Source organism: Trifolium pratense, linkage group LG4 (assembly GCF_020283565.1).
Source record: "Trifolium pratense cultivar HEN17-A07 linkage group LG4, ARS_RC_1.1, whole genome shotgun sequence".
NCBI lineage: Eukaryota > Viridiplantae > Streptophyta > Magnoliopsida > Fabales > Fabaceae > Trifolium > Trifolium pratense.
Window position 1 is genome coordinate 55,336,145 of NC_060062.1, and position 26,444 is coordinate 55,362,588.

Sequence of the window (26,444 nt, forward strand, 5' to 3'; positions counted from 1 at the left end):
TTCTATTTTATCCAAACGACTCATTTATCAAAATACAAAATTAATATTTGTCATTCGTTAATATATGAAAATAAAATATGAGATAAAGATTTATCACTGATATACAAAAATATGCTGAAAAATAAATCATACATTATTTAAAAGGTATTTTAAGAATGACAATATTAAATAAATTAAAAATAATATCTTGGTTATAGTATTTAAGAGAGAATTTTTTTTTTTTTTTCTTATAATTTATATTTGAAATGGGAGTAGATTTCACACTATATCTCACCTTGTTCTAGAAGAAAATAAAGAAAAGAGTTGCTTGTCTGAGTTGTCTCATGTTCCCTCCCACCCACAAGCCACCGATGACAGATCTACTCACTAAAATCACTGTCTTCAACCAAATTAGGAGGAGTATTGACTCAACATAGTCAATCTCTAGTATCTGTTGTGTAACTAAAATTGGAGTATAATATTTTATCGGAGACTCTCCTCTCCTTCAGCTAATGCATAAGCCTAACTTTGTTGTAAACCATCTTTTATTTATCCAAATGACCAAATATATGTTGCCTTAGGGCAAAGAGTAAAAGTTACTCTATGAAAAATACTTGCAAAACAAATCAATTAATTAGACACATATAAACTCCTTTTAGAACAAATTATTTGAGAGGATTCGAGTTAAATTCATGCAACATAATTTTTTTTTATGCGATAATTTTTTTTTGATTCCTAATGGAAGGGGTTCCAGTAATTCAGTATTCAACTGCGAAGTAAGTAAAACCCGACAAAATATTGTTCTTACTAAAAAATCAAACTAATAATTTGACCCATAAGGAGTTTATTAAGCTACATGTTTGGTTTAAAGAGAGACCATGAACCAATATTTGATGGAACCATTCACCAAATCCTGAAAAACCCAAACCCAACAAACAACACCTTTTCCCTCATTTTTCTTCCTAAGGGCATTTCCGTCATCCCAACAATTTATTAAATTTCCTAATTAAAAAAGTAGTACCTTATTAAAGACAATGGAAAACGAGCGATCATAGGAATCAAAAAATACACAAACACACAAACACACCAAAATTTTCGCTTCCAAATCCCCTAAAAATCTATATTCTTCAGCTTCTGCATTTCTTCTACCAAACAATCACCCCCTGAGATTCAGAGGGTTTCAATCAATTTCCAATTTTCAAATTTTCCATCAATTTTTTTTCATATTTTTTTCTCCATTTTTTGGTTTTTCATCAATGGCTTCCGATGGCTTCACCGATAAGAATCTTGTTTTCAGAAAACTCAAGATGAAGTCAGAGAATAAGGTTCTTCATTTTGAATTTTGGATTTTGGTGCATTTTTTATTTTATTTTGGTTATTGTGATTGTGATTTTTGAGTTGGAATTTTTATTTGCATTGTTTGAATTATGAGATCGGGTTTTAGATCTGTGATTTTGATTTGTGTGCTTTCGGTTTTTGAAGATGTGATGTGAATGTGATGGTTTTTTGTTTCAGATGTGTTTTGATTGTAATACGAAGAATCCAACATGGGCTTCTGTTACGTATGGGATCTTTCTGTGCATTGATTGCTCTGCTGTTCATCGAAGTCTTGGTGTTCATGTTAGCTTCGTGAGGTAAGTTATTGATTGAATTTCTTAAATGCTGAATTTGGTTGTTTTATGTTTTTAATTCTATGCTCAAAGTTTATGTATGAGTTTGTGATTTGGTTGTGTATTGATGATAGTGCTGTGTTCTGCATTAGTGAGATTAATGTGTGTGAGGATTTGGAGCGATGTTTTGTTTTGCTATGATGTGTGGTTTATGATTTACACGAATAAAATGGTTAAAATTTGAATAGTCGATGAAATTTGGACTGGGAAGTTTTACCATTTAAGTTTGAAAATGGTAAAATGTGTTTGTGGTCATGAAGATTATAGAATAAATAATGCTGATGGATATTAATAGTATATAGAGTGCATTAGTTTTGGATTGTGGATGCATGCAGACATGGGTTTCATTTTTGTGTGGCAGGTTTTGAAATTTATTGGAAATCAGAATAACATATCAGACATGGGATTTGTATTTGATTTAGATTTAGAAATTGGAAATCTCGTTCCTTTTTATGTGTTGGGGGTGGGAGGGGGAGGAATTGTTGTTGGACTTCAATTTCAAGATATCTTTTCAAATTGAGTGTAGTGATCTTTGCACATACTTTGTCCTCGCTTACTCTTATGTAGCTCATCTGAATTGGAAAAAGTTAGGGTGGGACCAATGTGTAATCCATTGTTTGCATGATGTTGATTTTCTGATAATAAAGCCTAAGAAAGTATCATTCTTGTTTCTGTTAGTCGTGTGTTTTTCATTGGGTTACATGATTTGATCAATGTCATATTAGAATCAGGGATGGAAAGATGAATGGTGATATAAAATCATGTTGTGCTTCTTGAGTTTCCATGCTGTACGAGGAATTATAGTAAAGCAATTGAAAATAAATAAGCAAATAATTTACTTCTACGAAGAGTCAAAGTGGTTTTTAAAGAGAAAACTTCACTTTATTAAGAGGTTTATTGTCTCTGCTAACCAATATTTTTGTTGATATGAGCATGTCTAGAAAATGTTGAGCACGATTCATTTCCTTAATAAATTTTACTAGGCTGGTAAGCATAACTTTTGTATCTGGAGAGATTTGATAGGCCTTAGTTTTATCTCTCAATTAAAACTTTTCACTCTGTATGCATCTTTGTTTTGTAGTTAGTAATATTAATAATTAATAATTGCATGACAATCAATAGAGGGGAAGTGGTAGGATAGAATGCAGAAGGCAGATAGAAATGATTGATACCTATATGTCTTCTGTTTTTTTTGAAGAAGCCTATATGTCTTCTGTTATGTAGATCTACAAACTTAGACTCATGGAGTCCTGAGCAACTAAAAATAATGAGTTTTGGAGGAAACAGTCGTGCACAGATTTTCTTTAAGCAACATGGTTGGACCGACGGTGGTAAAATAGAAGCAAAGTATACATCCAGAGCTGCAGAGTTGTACAGGCAAATTCTTTCAAAGGAAGTAGCTAAAAGTATGGCTGAGGAGGCAGGCTTGCCTTCATCACCTGTTGCTTCTCAGTCTTCTAATGGACTTTCTTCTGTCAGGACCAATGAGTTACTGAAAGAAAATAATTCGGAGAAGGCAGAAAAGCCTGAGAGCACATCTTCTTCACCTAGAGCTTCACATACATTAGTATCAAATAATTTGAGGAAGCCTATTGGTGGTAAAAAGCCGGGGAAGAGTGGGGGACTTGGTGCCCGTAAGCTCAATAAAAAGGTAAGCAAATAGTTAATCTCAGTAGACACTGGTGCAAATTGTTATATTTGTTTGTAGCAGTATACTGGAACTGTCCGTTGGTATCATTGTCTTTTTCTCTATTTTAATTTGATGATAGAAATTGTTGACAAATTATCCTTGTAAAATGCAGTCAAGTGAGTCTCTCTATGACCAGAAACCTGAAGAACCACCTGCTCCAGTTCCTTCCACGACAAACAACGTGCCTGCCAGGCCATCTTTGACATCTCGTTTTGAGTATGTAGATAATGTTCAATCATCTGAGTTGGATTCTGGAGGTTCAAATGTATTCAATCACGCTTCTGCACCAAAGTCATCAAACTTCTTTGCAGACTTTGGAATGGACGGTGGTTTCCCTAAGAAATTTGGGTCAAACACCTCAAAAGTGCAAGTAAGCCCTATGCCAGCATCGTCTCCCCTTGTATAGTGTAACTTCTACTGCATGTGGTCAGCTTACACAATTTTAGTTATATATGTTTTCACGTTTGATATTGAGTTAATGTCTGGTTCAAAGTTTTAACAAGATACAGATCCATCACGCAAAACATGGTGGAAAGGGCTGGCATCATTGTTTTTTAAATAAAAGGAAGAAATATTATCGTAAAACATTTTAATGTTTTAAAATTTTTTCAAAATTCTTTGGATCCCTAAATTTTAATGCAACATTAACGTAATCTCCCAAAATTTATTTTGCGGTGGTGCCAATTTGATTTCAAAAAGTAGAGATATGTATTGGCCAGGTTGGCTGAGAAGATTTTGATTGCATTGCATATGTAGAGCTTCGGTGCTATGACAATATCATCTTATGGTCTTACATGGTTTGCTAGGGGACTTTCAATATTCTTTAAAACTATAACAGTCTAAACATGAAATCGTTGAAAAATACTAGGAAAGTAGGAATATAAACAAACATAAGGTGTTGGTTATGTTGAACAAATTAATATTGTTGCTACCGAATCTTAAATAACTGTTTTTTATTTTTTTTATTTTGAAAACTGTACCTACATTGTTATGTACTCTTGTAATCAGCGAATATCATTTATATCTCATCTGACTATAATATATGTTACCAATCATCTGTAAAAGTGTACTTATTGTTTCTTTCGACAATCATTTAACCTGCTCCTTATTTATCTTTTTCTTTTTTGCCATGCACTTATTTGTTGTTTTTTTGTGACTTAAAAGATTGAGGAATCTGATGAAGCAAGAAAGAAGTTCTCAAATGCTAAATCCATTTCGTCATCTCAATTTTTTGGAGACCAGAACAAGGCGAGAGATGCTGATACTCGAGCTACTTTGACAAAGTTTTCAGTATGTGTCCTTTCTTAAGTAACTTGCTCCAACTTACGATTTGAGAATGAACATTTGTGTTGATTTTGGATGATCAATCCCCTATTATGGGACTATATTTGATTGCTTCTTTCAAATCATATTCTTTTGATTGGTGGTATTTTTATTAAAATGCAAACCACTAAATTCATCTCTAAAAATTGTCACGGACACATTAGTTCCGAAAGCAAAACCCCTTCCCTAGTCTCAATGGGTCACAGTTCTTTTTTCTGTCTGTCATAGTAGGGATCACTCACTGTTATACTAATGTCCATGATTATGAGTTTATGAAATTGGAATACTGTTGCTATGATAACCAACAGACAAGCCTGAAATGATTTCTGAACATCCTGTGGAAACTCGCTGTTTCTAGTACTTTTCTAGAACAGTCTCATAAATTAGCTAAGCTAATTGTGTTTGTTGCTTATATGGGCGGTACTAGATCTATATAACACGTGACATATAAACTCATTCTAGTGTTAGAATTTTCTTTTTCATCTTTGAAAAAGAATTCTTTTAAATTTTGAGATTCAGAATAGGCTTTTTTTGTTGAGTGGAATGAGCAAGGGAAAGGAGAGGTTCCAAATTTTGTAAAATGATTTTGCGCAGCATAAATAAAGGTGATTTTAAGCAACCTGAAAAATATGAAACAAGAACTATTAAGTTTCTTGTAACTGCCTGTTCTACTGGATATTACAAGTTACAAGCTTCTTCTATTCATGCATGGGTGAAATGGTGCAAATCATATCGCTTAGCTTCTATTCATGCAGTTCAATCAGTGATTTAACTTTTACATACAACTTCAAATAGAGGAAACTCTCGATAATGGCTAGTTCTGTGGTGCACAAGTGAAATAGGTGTTGTGCCATGCCCATGTTTCTTACCACCATAAGTGAGATATGGTGGATTTATTGAAAGTGAAAGAAAAAAACTTGCACATAACACTATTTTTCTCGTGCACCATAGAATTAGCCCTCAATAATGTGGTATAAAGGATATTAACTCCCATTTTGAGATATCAAAAAGAGGGATTTGCTTTCATGCTTTATGGGAGGTGGGGTTTGTGTTGATGCTTGACGGGGTTTATCCTCTTCTTATTTCAGAGTTCATCTGCCATCTCCAGTGCTGATCTTTTTGGTGACTCCGGAGATTCCACCATTGATCTTGCTGCTAGTGATCTCATCAATCGATTATCTTTTCAGGTATTCCTTACAATATTAATTTAGAAGCTTCATGGTTCTTGTTGTTTGTCTCTTGAACTTTGAAATAATGAATAGGTTTTCGTTTTAGTTCAATGGTTGATGTCTGATGGGATGTGTTGCCCTTTTCCCTCCCACTCCTTATTGTTTTGTAGGCACAACAGGATATCTCTTCCCTCAAGAACATTGCTGGAGAGACTGGGAAAAAACTCAGCACCTTGGCCTCCTCCTTGATGACAGATCTTCAAGACCGAATCCTCTAAAATTGTATGTTCTGTATTTAAGATAATCTTTTTTTATTTTTTTTACCTATATACCTGTCAACTGTGTTTCTAATGTAATAGAAGAGTTCAATATACAATTCTTTGTAAAGCAAAAAGAAAATAATATACTATAGATTTCCATCTTGTGATATAGGCGTTGTTTACTTTTTTAAACCAGTTTCCATTTACTATGCTCAGTGCATATATTGATTGAACAAGCGAATAATTGTAATGAAATTAGGTTTGATTTATGCAAGCACACCTTTGAAATAGCATGTGTAAGATATTTACAATAAATTGTATTTTTTATTTTATAATGTTACTTTTATTTTTGATAGTTGGTTTACACTTATAGATTGTTTTAAGAAGAAATTTGTTTCGTTAATGTGAAGTTTGTTCTAGCGCTCTATATTTCTTAGTATTTTCATTTTGTTTGATGCTCAAGGAATATTCATTGTTATAAAGGTTCTTTTGTTGACATATTTATAGTTTGTGTATCTAATACTTCATATCATAATTGACGTGCCTTTAGTCCATCTTATCGATTAAAGGAGTTTGTTACAAATTCAGAAGACTTTAAGCTTACTTTGATAATGATAAAGTAGAAAGAACTTTTTTGACAGCAAACATAAGGAGATTTTTTTTATAAGTACATGTTCAATTGAGCCAATATTATTATCAGTCTTTTATTGTGTTACATCTCGATTTTTGTAGTTATGTCTTAACCTTTTAAGAAATACTAATATTTGCTACTTTGTATTGTTAATCAAGTTGTGGGTATGTTTAAGAATTTCTGAGTCTATTTAGTTTAGTCATACATTAGATTATCTAATGTTTATGCTCCACTGTCTCTTGTATTCTTGACCTTTGTGTAGTGTAAGAGCTATATTTGAACTTATCATTATCTAATCAAATTGATCTTTACATCTCTTTAGAAAGCTAAGAAAATAATCTATGGTCAAGAAATGTCATACGTACTATCCAGCTCTTCAAGTTCTTCTAAATGATGTTCCTTAGCTAACGTGCCTTCTAAATTGGATTGTTACTACCTATCATGCTCTTAGAGTAGCAAATAAATTTGTACAAAAAAAAAAGAGCAAATAAATGTGTCCACAATACGGGCATATTGCCCTGTTTTCTTTACAAATACGTATTCAAATACGTTTCCAATTTTGGAGTATACCATCATTTGTTTAAGGTGAGTGATACGGTTAACTATCTTCATAAGTGGTCTACCGTAAATCAATACTTTAAATTTATAAAAATTCTAATGACGGTCGATAATACTATTTAAAATTAAAAATTCATGATTTTTTTTTATCTTTACTGCTAAAATAGTGATATGATTGATGTCAGTTCAATATAAGTTACATTTCTATTTTATTTTCCATTGTTTTAATTAAAACAATATCAATATTAATTAAGTCATTATTTTAATCATTAATTAAATCGTATTTCAATCGTGAAAATGAAGATAACTACAACTTATATTTCCAAACAATAACGTTTAGGGTTATGCTAACATGTGTCTTTCAAATAGTAATCATGTCTTGAATAAAACAAATTTTGACTTCTTTTTTTGACTAAAAATAAAACAAATATTCATTAATTCAAATTGGTAGAGTACATCAATGCAATACAAATTCATAGTCATTGATAACACTAAAGTCGACATTGATTGAATCTGCACTCGATAGAACTAATCCTTCAATCTGAAACAAATGAACACGTCGCACAAAGACAGAAAAACGAAAAACATCACACAAAGAGAAAAAACAACAAAATACACCGTACGAAGATAAATAACGAAGAAGAAAAACATTTTGGAGGGGTGATTCCAGACCAAAATTGACTTTAAATCATCCCTCTCCAATAGACTAAAAAAAAAGTGGTGACAACCAAGGTTAGAAAAGAGGAGAAAAAAGAGAAAAGAAGGCAATGATATTATTACATTACGCCAAAATGCACGATTTTCAATACAAAATTACTACTCCATGACATTTATTATCGGAGTATTATATTACACTAACAAGTACTTGACACATATTAACTTTTCCATAACATTTATTATCGGTGAAATTTTAATTTTTTTTAAGAGTCCTCCATTCCAAAATATAAGGATAAATTTGGTCGAAAAAAGTTGATGTATTTAGTCCAAATTTTTACCCAACTATATTAACTTTTTTTGACCAATTTTTCCTTATATTTTGGGATATTTTAGGACGGAGGGAGTACTATTTTTTCGACAATTAGTTCTAAGTTATTATTAGATTTTTTTTTTTCAAGTTGCCTAATGACTAAAAAATCTATTACTAATATATTAAAATTGATTACCACCAAAGTTCCTAATTTATCCTTATTACTTTTAACCATGTTGCAAGTTTTGTATCCCTCATTGTAATTTTATTAAAATAAATATTAAAAAAATATTGAAAGATTCACTAGAATAAATATAAAAAAAATATAGTTTTTTTTTTTTTAGATGTAAAGAAATGGCAGAAGTGTACTGTTCAATTTTTGTTTAAGAAAAAGACAACATAAAACGCACATAAAAGTTTTGCGTTTCGACTGCAAATTTGCTCAGGAGGTGCTTTCTTCTTCCCCTAAGCACCCCTGAGATTCACTTTCCAAAACCCTTCCTAGTAGATTTTAATAAACATTCAAAAAAAAAAAAAAAACAATTTCGATTTTCCGTTTCATTTCAATGGCTTCTGATAGCTTCGCCGACAAGAACGCCGTGTTCAGAAAACTCAAAACCAAATCCGAAAATAAGGTTTTTCATTGATTTGATTTCAGTTATTTTATTTTTCGTATTTTGATTCACCAGATCGCGTTTCAGATCTGCGATACTTTTGTCTGCTTTCGTTTGATTTGTGAAGTTGTTATTGTTTTTGTTTCAGACTTGTTTTGATTGCAATGCGAAGAATCCAACTTGGGCTTCTGTAACTTATGGGATCTTCCTCTGCATTGATTGCTCTGCTGTTCATCGGAGTCTCGGTGTTCACGTCAGCTTTGTGAGGTTAGTTATTGCTTCATTTTATTAAATCATCAATCTTTTTAACTGATTTTATAAGATTATTATAAAGTGTTTGTATCAGTTTGTAATTTGATTGTGTAGCTAGCTGATTGCATAGTGGTAGTGATTGTGTTGTGCAATGGTGAGGTTTTAATTATTATTACCTAAATAGTCTTTACCTACAAAACTAGTTAAAAGGGAATTACTCCATTGCTTTTCTGGTTATTGGAAGATTGTAATCTTACCTCTTTTCTCAATTCAATCGGTGCTTTTTATTCTAAGAATATACTGTATATATGCAAATAGAATAACCTTTAAATCCTTAAATGTATTCTATATTAAGGGCCCGTTTGGATTGACTTATTTTTGAGCTTATGTGAAACAACTTATGCAAATAAATAAGCTTTTATGCATTATTATAAGCTTTTCAAGGTAGTTTATGAGAAAACAACTTATAAAGATACAATTTTTGTTAGTAAAAACTTATGAATTGACATATAACTTTATTTATTTGCATAAACTATGTTCATAAGCTCAAAAATAAGGCAAATCCAAACGGACCCTAAAAACTCCAGATGTATTTGGGACTAAAACGTACCCCACTTCCCTACAAGGAAAAATCATAGAAAGAAGGTAATGAGTAAAAAGAAAGAGGGAAGGTCAAAGAAAATAGGTAAAAATAATTATCACCTTTGTAGAAATATCATAAACCTTGCATACTTTTTTCTATGTAGATCTACAAACTTAGACTCATGGACTCCTGAGCAACTTAAAATGATGAGCTTTGGAGGAAACAGTAGGGCACAAGTTTTCTTTAGGCAGCATGGTTGGAACGGCGATGGTAAAGTAGAGGCAAAGTATACTTCCAGAGCTGCAGATTTGTATAAGCAACTGCTTTCAAAGGAAGTTGCTAAAAGCATGTCTGAGGAGGCTGCCTTGTCTTCATCACCTGCTGCTTCTTCGCAATCTGCCGAAGGGGAAGGTGCTAATGGACTTCCTGATATTAAGACAAATGAAGTACCGAATGAAAAACCTGCGGAGAAGCCAGAAAAGACTGAGAGCACTTCTTCACCTAGAGCTTCATATACTGCAGTTTCCAATAATTTGAAGAAGCCTATTGGAGCCAAAAAAACTGTTAAGAGTGGGGGGCTTGGAGCCCGTAAGCTCACTAGAAAGGTATGCAAATAGTTATCTTTCTTTGATTGCAAATTATGTACATAAAGTTCCTGTTGGTTTATAATTATCATCTTGTTCTCTATTTTAATTTGGTGATATGAATTTTTAACAAGTTATCATAATGAAATGCAGCCAAGTGAGTCGCTCTACGAGCAGAAGCCTCAAGAACCACCTGCTCCAGTTTCATCAACAACCAATATCAACTTGCCATCTGGGCCATCTCTAACATCTCGGTTTGAGTATACAGAAAATGTCGAATCGTCTGAGTCGAATTCTGGAGGTTCTAATGTAATCAGTCATGTATCTGTACCAAAGTCATCAAGCTTCTTTTCTGACTTTGGAATGGATAGTGGCTTTCCCAAGAAATCTGGGCCAAGCTCCTCAAAAGTGCAAGTAAGCCTTATGCGTGCAACTCTTACCCCCCATAGATTACTTTCTACTGCATGTGGTGAGCTTACAGATTTTATACATGGTTCAGTTCAAATTTTGACATTTTTGTCCAGTTTAATGCTTTCTAACAAGATACAATGCTTGGAACATACCATAGTGTTTGCAATTTTGGGAGAAATTGTCAGCATGGAAGTATTTTGCAAAAATGATGAAATGCTTCCAAACATTTGTAGAATCACGTTTTAAAAACTTGTGCACTTTCAAATTTTAATGCAACATAAAATATACCTATATCTATTTTACGGCTTCTTCCCCAAATGAGTTAAGTATTGTATGGTGCACAAGTATTTTTTACCATTTGATAAAAAGGCACACAATATTTAATTGTACACCCCATCACACCACCAAATATTTTCTTATGCCATGTTTCTCACACCAGCCACAGAGGGCAGAGCCACCCCCTCCTTTGTTGACCCCACCATCTCCTCTCCCTTTCCCCTTCTCCACCACCTACATAAGCATCGCTGTCATGCCATAAGCATCGCCATCACAATGACAAGTTGAAATGGATGAAACGTCGTGAGGGATCTACCGCTGAAACAGAACACAACTCAGTCATGCCATAAGCATCAACGTCATCACCAAATAAATCCACAACTTGTCATCTATCACTTTGCCACAGTTCCGCTAGCCGACTCCTTCTATCATGCTCTCTCCCCTCCTTTTAGTTCTCGACTTCTTGTTTCACCTCTCTTCTTTCTCTCACCATTTTTTCTTTCTTCTTACTTCATGGTGTTAACTTGTGGATATAGCTGGTGGAATTTGTCCAAATAAATTTTTAATATATAAATTTTACAATTAAGTCACATAATTAATTGAGATTGGTTTGAAGGAGATGAACATTTTCTTGTATTTTGAATGAGTAATAGTTCGTCTGAGACATGACTATTTGATTAAGCAAGTTGGCATCAATGATATAAATGAAGGTACCTTTTTGGGTTTTGAGGTGAATTAGAAAAAAAAAATAGTAATAAATAATAAAGGGGAGTTAATGGTGGATGAAGGTGAGCAGCAATGATGTGACATACATCAACAGAGAGAAAAGAGAGCTGGTGAGAGAAATATCTAGTGTGGAGTGGAGGGTACATGATAAGATCTTGTGGGGTGGTTTGATCCAACAGTTCAAACAACTGATGCACGGTGCAAGATATGTTAAGCCCTTGCACCCTAGACTTCACCCTATTTTTACTAGGGATATCAGTGTGATTTTGAAAACTATGTGTTTGCAAGTGCAGTGATTGTGTAATACTATTATATCATTATTATGGTCTTAAATCGTTTTCCGGTGGGACCTTCAGTATTCGTTAAAGCTACATACAATAGTATAACCATGAGAATGGGAATGAGATCACTGAGAGATAACCACCATTACTCGATGATTTACTGCTATATTATCCCAAAGTAAAGATATGGAATAAAGTAACATAAGCACATGTATCTGAACAAAGATAAACTTTATAGGGTCACTGACATACTTTTTTTTTAATTTAATTATTAGTAGATAGGTTGCAGTCATACACTGAAAGATATTGATTATCATAGGACAAATTAGGGCCCATTTGGATTGACTTATTTTTGAGCTTATGCGAAACAACTTTTGCAAATAATTAAGCTTTTATGTATTACTGTCTATAGGTTTTTCAAGGTAGTTTATGAGAAAACAACGTATAAAAATACAATTTTTGTTAGTGAAAACTTATAAATTAACATAAAAGTTTATTTATTTGCATAAGCTATTTTCATAAGCTAAAAAATAAGTCAAATCCAAACGGGCCCTTAGTATTTTTGTTCCATAAATTATTCCTACATGTTATGTGCTTACATAATCTTTGAACATTCATTTATATCTAATCTGTGTGTGTTTTCTCAACTAATTCATTCAACCTGTACAATAATTTTTTTGACCATGCAGTCATGCACTTTGTTTTGCTTGTGTCTGTAATAGATTCAGGAATCTGATGAAGCCAGAAAGAAGTTCTCAAATGCTAAATCTATTTCTTCATCCCAATTTTTTGGAGATCAGAGCAAGGCCGGAGATGTGGATGCTCAAGCTACTTTATCAAAGTTTTCTGTATGTGTCCTTTCTTATTGTAACTTGCTGGAACAAAGTGTTAGTATGTATGCACATGTAGTTCATAGATGTTCAATACCCTGTCCCTAATCCTATAGACAATTTTAAATTCAATCCTGAAAACAAAATCCCCACCTTAGTCCCTAAAGAACTAATAATATTAGTCAAATTAGTGTTTAGGCGCCAGAGCTTACAAGGACTAAAATGATTTACATTTGTGATTCATGCATATTAGTATTTAAATTAGGCTTTTTGCATTATCAAGGACTAACTTATACGAAAAGTTAAGGGCTATATATAATGTTATTTTGAAGCAGGGGGGGCTTGGCCACTGCCTGCCCCCTTTGAATCCGTCCCTGTTTTGTAGTGAAGGTTTCATAATGAAGATTAAATGTGAATAATTTTGTACTCTCAAACCAGTGATTTTTTAAAGATAAGTAATTCCGGACATGTTTTATTCGTCACAGTTTTTTTCTCCTTCTGTCTGACTGTACGTGCAGTGTTGTTGACGATGCAATCCCAAAAATCCGTCATATCAACATTGCCATTGCGGCCTACGGTGACGATATGGCATGCATACCTTAAGAAATTGCCTATGGCGGTTGTCAAAATATCTGCCATGCCATTCCTCCATGGCCTCCGTTTAACAACACTGCTGTACGGATCACAGTTTTACTAATAAACAATATCATTGCGACCATGGAAAACCATTTTCATCATAAATAGTTGAAGTTTTGAATTTTTTTTTTTTTGGTGACAAGTTTTGAAATTATTTTTGAACATAACATTTGTGAAATTTTCACATGAATCTTAGTGTAATAGTTATGGCCAAATAGAAAGTAAACAAGTGGAAAGTGGAAACTCATTTGCTGGTTGTTTTTAGTATGGTTTCATAAAGTATGCAAGTTAATTTGATCTTTAGTAAAATCAGTTTTAGTGCATCAATTTATGGAATTTTACCCAATGCAGAGTTTGAACCTGTTTTTCCTTGATATAAGATTTCTCTTCATTTTGTTGAGATCATTCATTCAGTGTTTGAATCTCTACATGTCTCTGCAACTAGGAATGTAAAAAAGAAAAGGAGGGACCAGGATAGAGGGCGTTAAATATTGTTACGTAGCAGTGTTTAATCCTTTTGTTATTTCCAGGGTTCATCTTCCATTTCCAGTGCCGATCTTTTTGGCGACTCAAGAGATAACTCTGTTGATCTTGCTGCTAGTGATCTTATCAATCGAATATCTTTCCAGGTATTCCTTACATTATACTCAACACAAACTTAGAGCCTGCTTATTTTGTGAAAACATTTTATATATATATTTTTTTAAAACTTGTGTTAATTTTACTTTCTAACAAAAAGATAATAGAAGCTTGATGTATAAATAATTGTGTGCATTTTTTGAAAACAATGAAAATTTAAAAGAATTGTTTTTATTATTTCACATTCTCTCCATCACAATGGTTCCCTTCAACGGTCTCACATCTTACTAACATGTTAAAATGAATACATATTTGAAGAAATGAAAATAGAAAGTGTTTTCACAAGTAAACAGGGCCTTAGTTGTTCACGTTCTATGGTATTCGAACAACAAAATTATTATTCGATTCTTTGTATTGGATACTGTGTTGATGTTTGGTGGTATACTGAACCCCTCCACTTATATTACAGGCACAACAAGATATCTCTTCCCTCAAGAACATTGCAGGAGAGACTGGGAAAAAACTCACCTCCTTGGCATCGTCCTTGATGACAGATCTTCAGGACCGAATTCTCTGAAGTTGTATGTTATGTATTTAAGAGAACTTCTGGTGTTAAATACTGATACCAGCCGTTATGTTTTGAATGTAATAGAAGAGTTCAATAGATACACATTTTTTTATGAACACAAAATAAGATACTTCATATTCAGGCTTGTCATTTAGATATTGTGGTGCTTTTGATTTTGTATAACAGGTACTGTTTTAAGGTTGGTAATATGTTTTAGATGGTTTATTTTTTGCTTTTTTTATTGGTGAATTCTAGTTTGTCACAAGCTCAACAATGTTGTATCAATCTCAAGAGTGTTTATCTTGTTTCAATATGGTAAACAGTTTTCTTGTTTACATTTTAAACCAGTTTCCCTTTAATCAGTATTAAAAGACCATTTGGCTTTTACCAAAAAAAGAGAAGGCCATTTGGCTTAGCTTTTATTTTTTTTACATTGATTGCTACTTTGAAATTAAAGCCAAAAATAAGAGCTTAAGAAATAAAGTTATTTTTATTTATAAATAATATTTAAAGATTGGGGATTCTCGATGCATCTAGTAGTCTAGAATAGAAACTCTTTCCTTTATATTCGCACCTTGTATACATGAAAGACCAGTCAACAAATTGTTTCAAGGTGTATCTATGATAAGGTAAAAGGTTTGTATCATTCTAATTTTGTACTTGTGTAGTTGTTGCCACATTAATTCTTCTTCTATGATTGTTATATTTCGTTTTTCCTATGTGTAATACTTGTTAGTATTGGAAATCAATAATTTGTCCATTCATGCTCATGTATATGTTCATCTATATACTATTCTTATCATATTTGTATATGTTAAATGTTCAAATCTGAGTTTATGCTGCTTATTTATGTTCAAAAATCAAAGGATACACATGTAATGATGAACATTAGGATGCATATTGCGAGGAACAATGGATGAATTGTTGTGGAAGGAGCACTTCTCAGAACGAGAGCCGAGAGGCTCATGATACCATGTTGAGAGAATTGCAAATTGATAGAAACAAAAGACAATAAGAGAAAGCAAGAGAAAATTTGCAGAGAAACTCAGTAATTTTTCATATCTTGCAATAATGAGTGTTAGAAGTATATATAGCTTTGATAGTGATGGATCACAGTAAGCTATAATGTATACTATTCTATAGGATCATAACTAAATTTCCTAAAATAAAGAGAAGCAGTTATAACAGTTTCTCAATTAGAGAGCTATGCTAAGATGCGATAGCTTGTGTTGCAAGTCATTGTGGACTATGGTGTTCTTCCTTTATATCATCAAGTAAACTTGATTCTATCTTGTTTGTATTTGTCTTCAATACAAATATTAATTTCACTTCCAACACAGTTATAATCAAATGAATTTAACAAAATAAGTTTACTTAAAATCACTTTCAATAGATGCTCACTCACAATCTTTTGTGATGCGGAAGACGGTTCAAATATAAGATTCTATAATGTTTTGCTAATGATATTAACAAGACTGCAGATATTTCATAAAAATAAAAGACAGCAGAGTTATCACAATCTAATTTTTGTTATAATGCTATGCCTCAAGAAAACAAATAAAGATAAACTTCCGTTTCTTTAGTTTTTTTTTTGCATAAATAATGCATTATACATCCTTGGAAGATCACATAAACGATTATTTTAGTTAAAAATAAGCCTGAACAGTTTAAGCAGCTAAGCTCTTGGAAGCAGTTTCAAACACATTCTCTGATAGGCCATTAGTAGACATGATCTTCTCCAGCTGGGCCTGCAAGAAAACAAAACTATGGAGCTGAGGATCGAACATAAGTAAAATTATGTTTTTTTTTTTGTTTACAATGGAGTTGGGGACCGAACAAAAGTAAAATTATTATTTTGTTATTCAATAATTTTCTTAAATTATTATTGAATAACAAAAAAATAATTTTACAATAATAATTTAAGAAAATTGCAGCTAATGTGGCAAAATAATAACTTTATTACCTTTGCAAGTTTTTGTCGGATGTCATCAAAACGCCTCCATGTTGAGAAGTGATTTGACACCATCTCTGAGGCAATCTACATAAGAAAAATTCAATCCAACAAATACTACATAAGGACGACGTAACGGACAATACACACTGTCATGAAATTTGAGTACGGCTAAATATATGAAAAGCACCAGAAATGAAGAAAAAAAACAATGTTTCTAAAGTTCTGTTAATCCCGCCTTTGACAGAAACCGAAATCACTTTGGGCGTGCATTGAAAGGAACCAATCAAATCTCTTCATATGCTTTCATGTTTTCAGTTTTTATAAGAATAAGAATGAGCATTTTCCTTGAAATTTTACTTATTTAAAAGAGTGAGAGCAATAAGGATCGAAACTGATACAATGCCATGAGCCAATCATCCCAAAAAAACTAAAGTTTTTAGGTAAAAGGCACATAATGATTTTATATATAACTTGTGAATAAAAGAACCCATAATGTAAAGATCGGCAAGGTGAAAAGACCTGAGGGTTTATTTTGTCAAGTTGCAGCACAATATTTGCCAAAAACTCGTAGCCCGACCCATCCTTTGCATGGAAGTTCACAGGTGACCGACAGAAACCTCCAATGACAGCGTACACTTTGTTGGGATTGCGCAGGTCAAATGCTGGATGGTTTAACAGTTTCCGCACATTCTCAACATTACCAGGAATGTCGAATAGTGCTTGAAGATAAAACCATTTGTTCACTACCTGGAAAGGAATGTCAAGTATAAACTATCAATCTAAATTCTAAAATACTCGACTATGTAATAACATAAATTCATAATCCTAACATCAAAATATCAATATTTATCTTGAAAATAGTCGTAGAGATGGAGATTTACCAAGTAATCATTCTGCCTCTTGTCATAAAAGTCAGCAAGAACATCATCACGAGTTTTACCAGGGTTCTGAGCTACGGAAGCCAATGCTGCAAGCTGCTCTGTCATATTTGTAGCAGTTTTGTATTCTTGAAGTGCAAGGTTGGTGAATTCTTGATCCTCAAGGGATGCAAGATAAGCTACCAATCACAGAATAACGAAAATTAGAGATGATCATATCAACATGAATGAAAAATGCATCTTATATAAAAAAGTATACCGAGAGCAACATTCTTCAAAGCTCGTCTGGCCATGTTTGAATGATCAAACACATACTCTTCTGAGCTCCTATTATTTTCTACCTGCAAAAAAGTAAACAATCATTTGCATTAATGCAGAGATTCATACAAGGAAGATTAAAAGTTAATTTGTTTAATAATTCCAGGAAGAATCAGACAAAAAGGCGTACTATGCTAAGGAACTCTGATCTCAGTTCACTCGCAAGCTGCTTATTGATGAAAGACCGAACAGTATGAACAGCGTCAGGGTCAGCAACTTCCATCATGTCCATTATTTCTCCCTCACCAGGCAGAGTTATTACCTTTGCCACAAACTCCTAGATAATCATAAAGCATGCATAACGTACGATCAATGCAATCATATAATACGACATCCCACAAGAAAAAACCAAAAAAATTTAAACAGATTCCTTAGCATACTTTGTCGAGACTTGAGTCACATAGTATACGTTTGAACCCATCAACAAACCTAGAGTTCAGAACCAATGGTTTATTATGTTGGAAATCATTCACCAAGCTGAGCATCAATTTTCGTGCCAAAATTTGTCCAGCCTCCCATCTAAGTCATTTAAATAAGGCAGTAATTAAATTTCCGCTATGAATATCAAATAAAAAATGAACAAAAATGCAACGTTTTTTTTATAAATAACTAAATGCAACTTTGAAGAACACAAACCGGTTGAATTCATCAGAATCATTGGCTAATAGGAAAAACAAATCATCATCAGTGAGATCAGCTTCAAGACGAACAGGAGCACTGTATCCCTGTAACAAAGATGGAACAGGCCTCTCAAAGATATCAGTGAATACAAATTCTTCTTCTTTCTGCAGTGGATACAAAAAAAACTTGTTGAACATTGCAGGTATAATTAAGAGACCTGCTTAAAACATGAGTTAGAAATTCATATCAAAAGAAAAGTTTCTAACCACCTTAGTGACTCTAAGGATTGTAGTAGTGACTGATTCGTCGTTGCTTGAAACAGGCTGCAAAGCCCCATTATGATAAATAGAGGAAAGAGGAATGTCCTTGCCAGTTGAATCAAGCAAACCAACTGCAATAGGAATGAACATGGGTTCCTTAACTGACTGCCCTGGAGTTGGCGGTATCTCTTGACTGCAAAAATGTCCCCGTATGAGATAAGTAATAAAAAATAGAGGTAAAAACGTAATTACCTCCCACATCGGATGTGAGTTGGTCTGGACAAGGGTTTATAAGTAAGAGGCAATCCTCACCTCACAACTCAATCAGAAAGAAATGAAAAGTTGAAGTTTGTATACCTAATTTTCAAAGAAAATGTATGCCCTTCCAGATTATAAGAAGTATTTACTTTGACAAGGGGAGTCCCAGCTTGAGAGTACCTGCACGATGGTCGATCGATCAGTCAATATTAAATTAACGCAAAAATGCTGGAAAAGAAAACCCAAAATACAAACCACAATAAGAAATTTGCAAAATCTGCATCATTTGCATCTTGCATGGCAGCGTAAAAATCTTCGCACGTCACATCTTTCCCATCATGTCTCTTAAAATAAAGATCCATGCCCTGAAATAAAGAGAATCTGTGAGGGTTAAATTCTAAATTAAGCGCATTAGATTGCTACCAGCATGACATTGCAAGTAAGAGAGTTGACGTAGACATCGGATAAACAAGCATTCTTACTTTTCGGAACCCTTGACTTCCCAACAAGGTTTTGTACATTCGAACAACTTCAGCCCCCTGATACATAGGATCATAAGAATAAGAACAACTGCTCGGGAAACTAATGGAGATGGAGGGATTGAAAATTTTAGATGTAAATATCAGACCTTGTTATAGACCTACAAAACAAAACAAAACAAAACAAAAATATAATTATGAACAAGACTATATCATCTTGTTGAGAGAAACTGAACCAAACTGGTTAAAATCTGCAATGCAACAAAAACTGTCAACATACCGTAACTGTATTTTGACATTGATGACGACGCGGCCACATCAGAAATTAACCGTGGAAGGTTGTCAAGATAATAGATAAATTAGAAAAACAGACAAGAAATTATCCAACAGTAAAGTCAATCTGAAACTCTAAAAATAAAGAAGCTTGCTTGCCTGTGTAGAAGTTGTCCATCTGTCGAGGAGGAAATAAAAATATAAATACAAACTTAAAAGGCATCTATCCATCTATCAAACATAATTAATAGGTATATATCCAAATTCTAACCTTGATGTAAGAGTGTGGCCGCACCGGATGGGCCATGGCACCTGCATCCTGGAAAATCAGTCAGTGTAAGAAGAGTATCAGAATTCTAGTTAAAAGAAATTAATTATAATATTAATGATGACAGTACAAGTTAAAAATAATATCAAGACATGTAACCTGTGGAAACTGGTAATGTCGAAGTCTTGAGACATCACCAACACGCTTTACAGTGCGGTTTCACATGTCAGATGAGAATTCCTGCCAGCCAATAATTGACGCAGCAGCTCGTTATATTAAAATACTCAGTGGAAGTAAAGTAAAGTAATGTCAATGCCCCAATTTAAGCAAGCATAGCAACTGAGGTCAAGAAGCAGTACCTGATCACGAAAAACAGTTAGACCTTCCTTCAGACTAAGCTGGAACCAGTCGCGACATGTCACTCTGATATAAACCCAAATTATTAGAAGTGAGTAGGAAAAAACAATATAAAAAATGAAATGAACAATAACAACAGCATATAAAACCCTTCGTTAAAACGACAGCAAGATCATAAGCAAGCAGCACCACCTGTTTCCAGTCCAATTGTGGAAATACTGCATAATAGATAGATAGATAGATAATAAATAATAAGCTTCAGTGCCTGCCAATCAACAAATTAAAGCCAGTCCAATTGCTGATATGCGTGTGATAGTTACAAACCTCGTGTCCAATAACTCCGAATATTAAAGCATAATCTGCATCCGTAGCAGTCTCGGGAGAAGCCAATACAACCAAGGAATTGAAAATCTACATACAAACAAGCCAAGGGAAGTATAAAGGTCGGAGTTAAGACAAACACCCCACCAAGACAAGGTGACGTACATTCAAGCTTTTGTTTTCCATGGCGCCTCTGACCATTACAAAAACAAGAAAACAATTAATATTACTTTATGCACACTAATCTCTTCATGCAAAGTACGCGCAATAATATGTAAGGCTACATTATAGAAATTCACAAAAAACTAGCTAGGTAAACGGAAATTACATCTTAAAATCGACAGCAACAATATTGAAGAGATCCAGGTCATATTCAAGTCCAAAAACCTGTTTGCAAAGCATACGACAAAGACAAAAGAATTCTTCAGAATCTAAAACTGTGTATTTGTAATGTACAATTAATACATGATAGCTCATCTGATCAAATAAAATGAAAACCAAATAATGACGACTGACATCTTCGTCCCACTTCATAGCTGCTTTCAGAGAATACATAGCATATGCAGTCTTCGGTAAGTCCTCTGCAGGCGTCCAGATCTTAAGGGACAATTTTCCTTCCTGAGCGGGTAGTAAATGTGTCATCTCTGCTCTCCAGTTGCCCAGCGACCAAGGCAAATAGATAACACGGCTTCTTGAAAGGATCCTCCCAAACAGTATAATGTTTGCCGCCCTGCAACAAAGCATAATTAATGTCAATAAATAAATAGTAAACTAACTAACCACCAACGAAGTCTATTCGATTCAATAAAAGATCACCTCCAAGTCTCCATGTTCAACCAAGTTTCCGTTAGACAACAATACCGGATACAGTGATTTGTCTGCCTCCATATAAACTCTATACTTTGCCATTATATCAGGCCGATCCTGTTGGACGATAGAGAGATAGGTTATATATTAGGATACATTAAAATTAATTTTAATAAAGTAAAGATCTGATCATCATTCATATTAACATCTCTAACATGCAAACCTGAAAATATGTAATTTTACGGAAGCCTTCAGCCTCACATTGAGTACAGAAAATCCGAGATGACTTTTAAAGTCGCTACATTGCTGAGGTCTTAATAAGTGGTAAACATTTAATGCATATTTTGTTTCTTTATTAATATTTTTTTTTATATTAAACACTGCTTTTTAGTATTTGAAAATACATCCTTGACACAATAATAATCATTAATCATGTTCCACAATAAAACCATAAACAAAAATTGTAAATAATCTATAATCCGATCTGTGATCGGAAGGGGACTGGAACCACTTGATACCAGAATTGACCCCCGGACCAGATTAAACTGGTGGTGAAAACAAACAAAAAACACTTTTACTCACTAATCGTTAGTCGGTTCGGTGGTCATTGATGCTCAACTTGATAGGAAAGACCACATTTTGATCCCCGCAACTGCGATCGGAAGAGGACTGAAACCACTTAATGTCAGAACTAACCCCTGAACCAGATTAAACAGGTAGTAAAAAAAAAAAGCAAAAAGAAAAATATGTTTTTACTCCCTATAAATATGCGATGCGGATCCTCGGCAGCCAAAACTTCTGTTGCAGCCTCTGCTGAATATTTACCAGCCATTAGATTATTTATGCGGCTGATAAATAAAGTCCCAAACCATTTGTTTTACGCCTCGGTTTCAATCTTTTTTGTAGCCATTTCTACTTTTGCTTGCTTGGTTTTTTCACTGTACACATTTCTTCATTCTAATTTTTTTTTTCAACTTTGCATCTTAAATTTTTTTTTTTATCAATAACGCTAGTTAAAATCATATAAATTTCTCGACAAAAAATAAAATAAAAACCTTAAAAATTGTTGTAATAAAAAACTTAATTTATAATTTCTACTCTCCATTAAAAAACTTAATTTAATGTTCTGGAGGCATGACTCTTCGGGACACTTGAATCTTGTTTTATAAATTGTAGGTTTTGTCATATTTGTAGATATTAGATCGTTTTATGCTATTAACTCAGATGTTGTGATATTGTTCGTAGATTCATGATTTTTAGTTTTTAACGAAATTGAACATGTAATGGTTTTGATTGATGTACTCTACCGATTTGAATAAATGAATATCGTTATTTTTTAGTAAAAAAAATATAGATCGATGAATTAAATTCTTGAGCAAAATAAAAAATAGAGTATTTAAATTTACATAATTAATAAAATTTTCGTTAAATAAAAAGTATTGTTAAATAAGTATTTGCTCCTTATAAATATCTCAAATTTCATTTTTAATCCCTATAAAACATTTCAGCAACTTTTGGTCACTTAAATATTTTTTCCAAGATATTTTGTCCCTACATTTAAATAATTTGATGTATATGATTCAAAATTTTGAATTTTTTTCATGGTCATGTTTATTACATTACAAAAGTGTAAATTTTTGTTTTAACAAGGGATAAATTAAATATAATATCTTATGTTTATGACGCGTAAAAATTCATATTCAATTCATTTTATTTAAAAAATTTAAATTTTTGTGAGAGAGATACTTATATAATATTAAGAACATGAATACAAAAATTCGTTCAAAAAATTTGAAAGAACACGTGAATTGACTGTGGACCAAAAGTTGCGACCAAATATATTTGGGGATAAAAAATTGCCGAAATATTTCAGTGTAAATCGGGTATCCTCTACGTGCTGCAGAGACTAATCTCTCGAGCCTTGTGGAACTCAAATGGATGACAAACTCTCCCTAAGAGTTTTAGCACTGCTGTATGCCTAAGTCAGGGATTGAACTCAGGATCTTGGTTAAATTAGAAGAGACCCGTGCCATCTCATCTAAGTACTCTTGGGTTAAACAAAATTACATTATATTTGATTTGTGATTGTGCCCATGAAAGAATACCTATCCACCATAATCCAAATGCACTAAAAAGTAATAAATCAAATCACCCTCTTGAACTTCTTGAAAACAACTTTTGGAATTGTAGAAAGTGCAATAGCCATCCAATTTCCGATTTATCTTTCAACTCAATTATTTTATGTCTAACTTTCAACTCAAATTTACATCAAAAGAATAGATGTTGAAGCTAAGGAATATTTTTTGTTTTTACTCAAAAGAAGGTGGGTAAGTGAAGATGGGGAATATCAAACCAAAACCCTAAAAAAAAGAACAAGAAATATCAACAAAATCTAAAATTAGGAAAACCGTCTGTTTCCCATGTAGCCCCTTAGTTGAGGAGTCACTTTGCAACCTAGAGGTACTTGGTTTCAAACTTGACATTAGCAAAAAAAATTAGGAAAACCTAATATATATGTTTCTAGAGAAATACAAAGTCTTGTGAAAGAAATGTAAATATTCTAGTTTCATATTTATTATAATAGATCACCATTTTTAAAATCTTATTACCATGAAATTTACATTGTTCTGGAGCAAGATTTTTCAGTCCCTAATTTAAAACGGCAATCATTTCTGTACACTTCAATTTTTATTAATTAGCTTGCACCTTCTTTAGTTTTTCTTTCATCCGCACATAACTTTTTTTTGTCAATTACAAAAATGGAAGGAAATATAATCATCAGGTGAACAAGATAGTTTAAATTTCATATAAAAAGATATATAGTTTAAATTTCAATAGTATATATCTGTGTCCATCAACTTGCATTCATATATTTTTTTTTTATAATGATCAACTTGCATTCATTAAACATTCAACCCTACTTGCAAAGATATTATTATTATTATCATCAATAAAAGTTATTATTATTAATAAAAGTTCTTAAGCATCCTCATTCATCACAACCATATTTTATTCTTGTATATATGGTTAGAAGGAGAACTATATATATATATATATATATATATATATATATATATATATATATATATATATATATATATATATTATGAAGGTATCATTGTAAGCTTAATGATGACTGCTAGTTTTACTAGCATAGCCGCCGTCACCACCTCTACCTCCACCTCCACCGCCGCCGCCACCATATCCTCCACCACCTCCACCTGTGCCTGGTCCACCTGGCTTTCCTCGGTATCCACCTGAAACATTGCCTCCCCCACCTGGTCGACTAGGGTATCCACCACCTCCTTCACCAGGTCCACCAGGAATATTTCCAGCACCTCCTCCACCTGGTTCACCAGGATATTCAATGCCTCCACCACCCGGTCCACCGGGAATATTTCCAGCACCTCCTTCACCAGGTTGATCACCAGGATATCCAATGTCACCTCCACTTGGTCCACTAGGAATATTTCCAACACCTCCTTCGCCGGGTTCATCAGGAACATATCCACTACCTCCTTTGACTCCACCACCAGGAATTAATCCACCACTTCCTCCACCTGGTCCACCAGGCCCTCCATATCCACCATCGCCCCCACTACCACCGCCACCACCATATCCTCGACTAGGACCGTCACCTCCAATGCCTACGACACCTCCATATTGTGTGCCCAAATCCCCAACCTCACGATTGTCGTATAGTTTTCTCGTAGCAGAACATATGCTTACACCAAACAACACAAAGAGAACAATGCTGAGAACTTTTAAAGTTGCCATATGAAATTTTGATCAAATTCTACACATACGAGGTTTAAAGATTCATGAGACGGGTATTTATAGGAATTGAACTAAACCACGAAGTAGTGCAAATGCGCATATTGTGATGTGCTGTCCCACATAGCATATGTGATAATTAATACAAGATAGAATGATAAAGATTAAGTGATAGTAAAATAGAAAAACTTGTTGCTATAGAGCATCGAAGAATTTGTACCGATAAGAGCAAACTATATTAATATTAGGAATTTGCTATCTATAATAGATTGATTTGATTCACACTGGGATGAGCTAGAACTTGTTATTAATGTAAATCTAATTAATTTCATCTATAGGATATATATATATATATATCTCTTATTTTCGTGTATTGATGGATTTTCGAATAATGAAGTCCACACGCTTAGTAAACATAAATTTGCCATTGTATCTAGTTGCTACAAATATCGTATTTCTTTGTGTCATGGTGAAATTGTTGGTTACCGTTAATGTGTATATACTAATAAACAATATTTCTTTGGTGATCCGCGAACCGGATTAAATTGATGATGAAAGCAAAAAAATAAATAATAACTTTTGGTAGCTTATCTTGGTTCAAAGGGGTATCCCTTCCATCTATATGAAGGGATTTTTAGTTATTAGATTATTTGATAAAAAGATAAATAATATTTTTTTGTTACATGCTCAATATCCACATATACTAATGTTTCGAAGAGAAAATGCATACAGTCAGGGCCGGCCTCAACATTTTGAAGGTCTTGTAGGAATATTAATTAAAAATGATAAAACTATAGTATAAATATAGTAAAACTAAAAAAGTGAAAGAAAAAAAGAATTTATATTTAAATTATAAATAACATTACTATAAAAAAATATCAATTTCTATCACACATCTCTCTATTTGATAAAAAAAAAAAAGAGTAACATTACTAATAAAATATCAATCAACGATATTTAGATTTGAGCATAAAAGTTTTTCATTTAACTCAAACTCTTGAAGATCAGCAAATTAAAGAACCATATTATTCTGACAAAATTGTGATTAACATTTTAAAATAAGTATTCAAATCATAGGACAGGTCGAATAATTAGAGGGTCAACTTAATTATATCAGTCTAAACCTGATGTTTGGTTATTATTTGGTAGATATACTTTTTGTCAAAAAAAATTATGTTGCACTGAGTTGAAACTATATATAACCGAAACTATTGGGATGGATTTGGCTCGGGAATTGATTCTCTCAAGTATGATTTACACTTGAGAGAATAAAGTGTAATCTAACACCA

General features: G+C 33.1%; 3 protein-coding genes and 1 pseudogene across 3 annotated transcripts; 2 read left to right on the forward strand and 2 right to left on the reverse strand.

Annotated features, from left to right (window-relative positions):
- Nucleotides 1-969: 969 nt before the first annotated feature.
- LOC123920511 (probable ADP-ribosylation factor GTPase-activating protein AGD8) lies at nucleotides 970-6,258 on the forward strand. Its single transcript, XM_045972773.1, has 7 exons — nucleotides 970-1,304; nucleotides 1,495-1,613; nucleotides 2,874-3,300; nucleotides 3,452-3,709; nucleotides 4,504-4,629; nucleotides 5,751-5,849; nucleotides 6,002-6,258. Exons 1-7 carry the CDS (start codon nucleotides 1,236-1,238, stop codon nucleotides 6,107-6,109), a joined length of 1,206 nt encoding a protein of 401 aa, XP_045828729.1. The 5' UTR covers nucleotides 970-1,235; the 3' UTR covers nucleotides 6,110-6,258.
- A 2,331-nt stretch (nucleotides 6,259-8,589) lies between these two features.
- Nucleotides 8,590-14,812, forward strand: LOC123920512 (probable ADP-ribosylation factor GTPase-activating protein AGD8). The gene is made up of 7 exons (XM_045972774.1): nucleotides 8,590-8,882; nucleotides 9,010-9,128; nucleotides 9,860-10,301; nucleotides 10,434-10,694; nucleotides 12,697-12,822; nucleotides 13,971-14,069; nucleotides 14,489-14,812. Exons 1-7 carry the CDS (start codon nucleotides 8,814-8,816, stop codon nucleotides 14,594-14,596), a joined length of 1,224 nt encoding a protein of 407 aa, XP_045828730.1. The 5' UTR covers nucleotides 8,590-8,813; the 3' UTR covers nucleotides 14,597-14,812.
- A 1,218-nt stretch (nucleotides 14,813-16,030) lies between these two features.
- Nucleotides 16,031-22,213, reverse strand: LOC123922958 (annotated as a pseudogene).
- Nucleotides 22,214-24,507: 2,294 nt separating this feature from the next.
- LOC123922959 (glycine-rich protein DOT1-like) lies at nucleotides 24,508-25,170 on the reverse strand. The gene has a single exon (XM_045975615.1). The coding sequence runs from the start codon at nucleotides 25,156-25,158 to the stop codon at nucleotides 24,508-24,510; it is 651 nt and encodes a 216-aa protein (XP_045831571.1). The 5' UTR covers nucleotides 25,159-25,170.
- Between the last annotated feature and the right edge of the window lie 1,274 nt (nucleotides 25,171-26,444).

Bases quoted from the DNA above. Each gene is read 5' to 3' on its own strand.
- LOC123920512 (XM_045972774.1), top strand. From the start codon at position 8,814: ATGGCTTCTGATAGCTTCGCCGACAAGAACGCCGTGTTCAGAAAACTC. The intron at 9,129-9,859 runs GTTAGTTATTGC...TTTTCTATGTAG, and splicing joins GTTCACGTCAGCTTTGTGAG to ATCTACAAACTTAGACTCAT. The intron at 10,695-12,696 runs GTAAGCCTTATG...TGTCTGTAATAG, and splicing joins CAAGCTCCTCAAAAGTGCAA to ATTCAGGAATCTGATGAAGC.
- LOC123920511 (XM_045972773.1), top strand. From the start codon at position 1,236: ATGGCTTCCGATGGCTTCACCGATAAGAATCTTGTTTTCAGAAAACTC. The intron at 1,614-2,873 runs GTAAGTTATTGA...TCTGTTATGTAG, and splicing joins GTTCATGTTAGCTTCGTGAG to ATCTACAAACTTAGACTCAT. The intron at 5,850-6,001 runs GTATTCCTTACA...ATTGTTTTGTAG, and splicing joins TCAATCGATTATCTTTTCAG to GCACAACAGGATATCTCTTC.
- LOC123922959 (XM_045975615.1), bottom strand. From the start codon at position 25,158: ATGGCAACTTTAAAAGTTCTCAGCATTGTTCTCTTTGTGTTGTTTGGT.